This window comes from Emiliania huxleyi (assembly GCF_000372725.1).
Source record: "Emiliania huxleyi CCMP1516 unplaced genomic scaffold EMIHUscaffold_26, whole genome shotgun sequence".
NCBI classification, from domain to species: Eukaryota; Haptophyta; order Isochrysidales; family Noelaerhabdaceae; genus Emiliania; species Emiliania huxleyi.
In genome coordinates, this window is record NW_005200088.1 from 777,399 (window position 1) to 780,823 (window position 3,425).

Sequence of the window (3,425 nt, forward strand, 5' to 3'; positions counted from 1 at the left end):
GGCTACGAGTGTTCGACGAGTCTTGCGAGCTGCGCGGTCAAACCTGGGGGGGACTGACCGCATCAAGGCGGACTTCCGAAACCTGGGTGAGCACCTCTGGCAGTTCTCGCTCCCCATCGAGCTCTTCTTGCCGCACGGCTCTTCTGTGCGTATGATCTATGAACTCGGGGGCACAACAAAACGCGGTACAAACGGGGTAAACCAAAAGGCACGGGCTGCCTGCACGGCGTTCACTCGAACGCCATGCACATGGCGCGCATCGGGTTGGTGTCGAACCCGAGCGGGTCCTCCTTCCAATCCCGGCCCTTCGCCGCGTCGTTTTGCTCCTCGGGAAAGAAAAATAAAAATCACACCGGCGTTGTATTGATCGGCAAGAGACACCGCTCTTTATACTCGTTTATTCACGAGGCGACCCCAGGGAACCGTGGGCTGTGAATAAACAGGTTTCCTAGTGGCGTGCTGTGAATAAACAGCGAAGAAGACGCTGGGCAGGAGAGGAGCAAGGCCACCTTTGGGTGCGACTCACAACTTGCGCGGCGCCCGACTCCCCCGACATATATGCGCGCTGCAGCCTCGGCCGGCATCGCGCGCGAGGACTCGCTCCAGTCGGTCTCCAGCGCGCTGCTCGCGCTCCTCGACGAGGGGCCGGCGCCCGACCCGGATGCCGGCGAGGTCCTCTCCTTTGACGGCCACATCGAGGGCGCCTCGTGCAGGCTGACCCCCGTGCGATGCGGCCTGCACGACGACATGCTGACTGTTCGCCCTGGGTGCAGCGGCAACCCGCTAGCCCTGACGCGCTCGTACACGTTGTGCGACTCAGAGTGGATCACGGGCTTCCTCCCGTACTTCATCACCACCTATGAGACCGGCGAGGTCGAGTGGGATGGAAAGGTCTTTGAGATGCCACTACTGCACGCGTCAGGGCGCCAGGCTTGGTTTCGGGTCACGGTCTCGGTGGACAGGGGTGACCCGAGCGGCTTCCGTGCCGTTGCTCGCTCCATCAGCCCCGACGTGTGCTTTGCCTCATCGCTGCAGTCGTCGCTGTCGTTTGGCGCCAGCCTCGACGGCCGCGAGTCGCCCCTTTCCGTCAGCCTCGGGGAGGATGCGCCCATGGGGTGGAGTCTACTGACCATCGAGTCGATTGTAGAGGCCACCGTCGGATCCTCGAACGCTCCGGGCCCCGCGGCCAAGGCCGGCTGGTCGGCGGAGGAGGATGAGATCATCATGCGCGCCGTCTCGAAGATCGGGACCATCTGGAGGAAGATCGCCTTGATGCTGCCTCCCTTGAACGACCGCGGCGACCGCCGCACCAATCACGCCGTTCGCAACCGCTGGCTGCGGCTTGAGAAGCGGAAGGACAAGGAGCCGGCAGTTTGCGATATTCCTCTTTTGGGAGCGGCACCGGCATCGGCAGACCGAGGCGGCGACATGTGGTCGCCACAGGAGGACAAAGCCATTGACGAGGGGGTGCGAGATGGCCTCTGCTGGAAGGCCATCGCCGCCACGCTCTGTGGCCGCTCCGCCAGCTCGTGCCGTAGCCGCTGGCTGCGGGAGCGGAAAAGGCAGCTTGCTGCAATGGGAGTGGCGGCGAAGAACGCGGGCGAGATCTTTGCAGAGTCCCGCCGCATCGGGCTCCACTTGCCCGATCGATCCGATAAGAAGGCGGGTGCCGCTGCGAGCGGGCCGCCGAGCAAGGCTCTGATCCCGACGCCGGTCGCGATCGACACGGCCGTGACGCTCAGCAAGTCCACGGGCAGCCTCTCGCAGATCGCAGAGTACATGACCAGGCTGCTCGCCTTGGGGTGCAGCGGGAAGCCGCTCACCGACCGGTATTCGCTGCTGTTTGCCGTCCACGTCGTGATCGACGTCGCCGAGGCGCAAGACTGCCACGGCCTGAATGCCTTTGCGATGCAGTCGGCGTGCCAGCTCGGCTTCCCATTGAGCGCCGTGAAGCCCAAGGAGGGGCCGATTACCTGCTCCTCGCCGCTGCGAGTCGCCGTCCCAAACGCCGTCTCAGACCTCTTCTACTCGCCCTGCATGGTCAGCGTGCGTACACTGTCGGGCTCCAACCTCGAGGCGAGGCGGCTCGTCGACGATGTGCTCGGGATGCACGACGGGGCGGGCGCGCAGCAAGGCCCAACCCCGAACCAGCACTTTGCCGAGTACGTGACCGCGCTCGGCGGCGACGGGATCCCAGACCTGTGGTCCAAGCCCGGCAAGCTCCTCGAGCTCTTCTTCGATAACGTCCCCGATCGCCAGCGATTCGCGCGTCTGTTCTCTGAGGCGCTGAGCGCCCCGCTGACGCCGATCGACTCGTTGTGCAAAGTCGGCCAGACGCAGGCCGACAGCCCTTTCATGCTGGCGCTGAAGCGGGACAGCAAGTATGTCCACGCCCTCTCGGCGCTGGGAGTCCCACTCTCGCCGGGGGACGACGACTCCGAGGTGGTCGTTCCTCACACGGCCTTCATCCGGCGCTGCGTCACGAGCGCCGCCACCTTTGTGGTGCACGTGCTCTCGCCGTTCGGGCCCGGCGGAGCGGGGCGCTTCGACTTTGAGATCGACAGCCTCGTGCAGCGCAAACGCCTCCGAAGGCCTTCGATAGAGCGCGCCTACGACGAGCCGGGGACAGACCGCACGGCTCTGGGCAGCAAGGCGGCGAGGGTAGACTCCTCTGGCAACACCTGTACGCCTCCCCTGCGCACCGACGTCACGCTCATGGCGTAATCTCTGCGGACTGCGCTGTCGGGCTACGCTCACCCCTCATGGGAGGCGTCACATCCCGCGGGCTGCGTTGTCGGGGTCGCACCGCGCCGGGCCATACGCATCGGCAATGTGTCTATTGCAATAGAGCCGTTCGCCGCGGCACCCCTCATGCCTCAATCTCGTCTTCTCGTGACAGCGAGTAGAGAACCGTTCCTCTCTAGCTCTCTTATCTGCCCGAGGCGCGGCACAATCTGCGCAGGTATACCTAGCTTAAGTGTGCAGTCTCGGTGTACACTGATGTTTATTGCGCGTTAAATCTCAGACAAGAGATTTCAATTAATATGGCCCGACAGATTCCGAGTACCGAGAATCAGACACGTCAGAGACAGACCAGACACAAAGTGACTTCACTCAAGGCACTGCAACAGACGGCGGCATCAATAATCAAAGTACGGGAAGGGAAAAGGAAGGGACTTGAGGCGGAGAGGAAGGAACGAGTAGCCGCGGAAACAGAACGCCTGAAAGAGGGACAGAAGGAAAGGAAGGAGAGGATACGAGAAATGGAGTGGGCGGCGAATGCGTGTATTTGCTGGCGACGGAGGCGACATCGACAACGTGAGGCCGAGGAGAAGGTAAGGGAAGAGGCAGAGAGACGCCTCGAAGCGGGGAGAGGCAGAACGACGAGAGCGATGGGGATGACACTCAAAACGACCCACTGCGAG

The 3,425-nt window shown here is 63.1% G+C and overlaps 1 protein-coding gene across 1 annotated transcript; it reads left to right on the forward strand.

Moving 5' to 3' along the window:
• The first annotated feature begins 492 nt into the window (after nt 1–492).
• Nucleotides 493–3,043, forward strand: EMIHUDRAFT_463494 (hypothetical protein). The gene has a single exon (XM_005777594.1). The coding sequence runs from the start codon at nt 559–561 to the stop codon at nt 2,722–2,724; it is 2,166 nt and encodes a 721-aa protein (XP_005777651.1). The 5' UTR covers nt 493–558; the 3' UTR covers nt 2,725–3,043.
• Nucleotides 3,044–3,425: the final 382 nt, after the last annotated feature.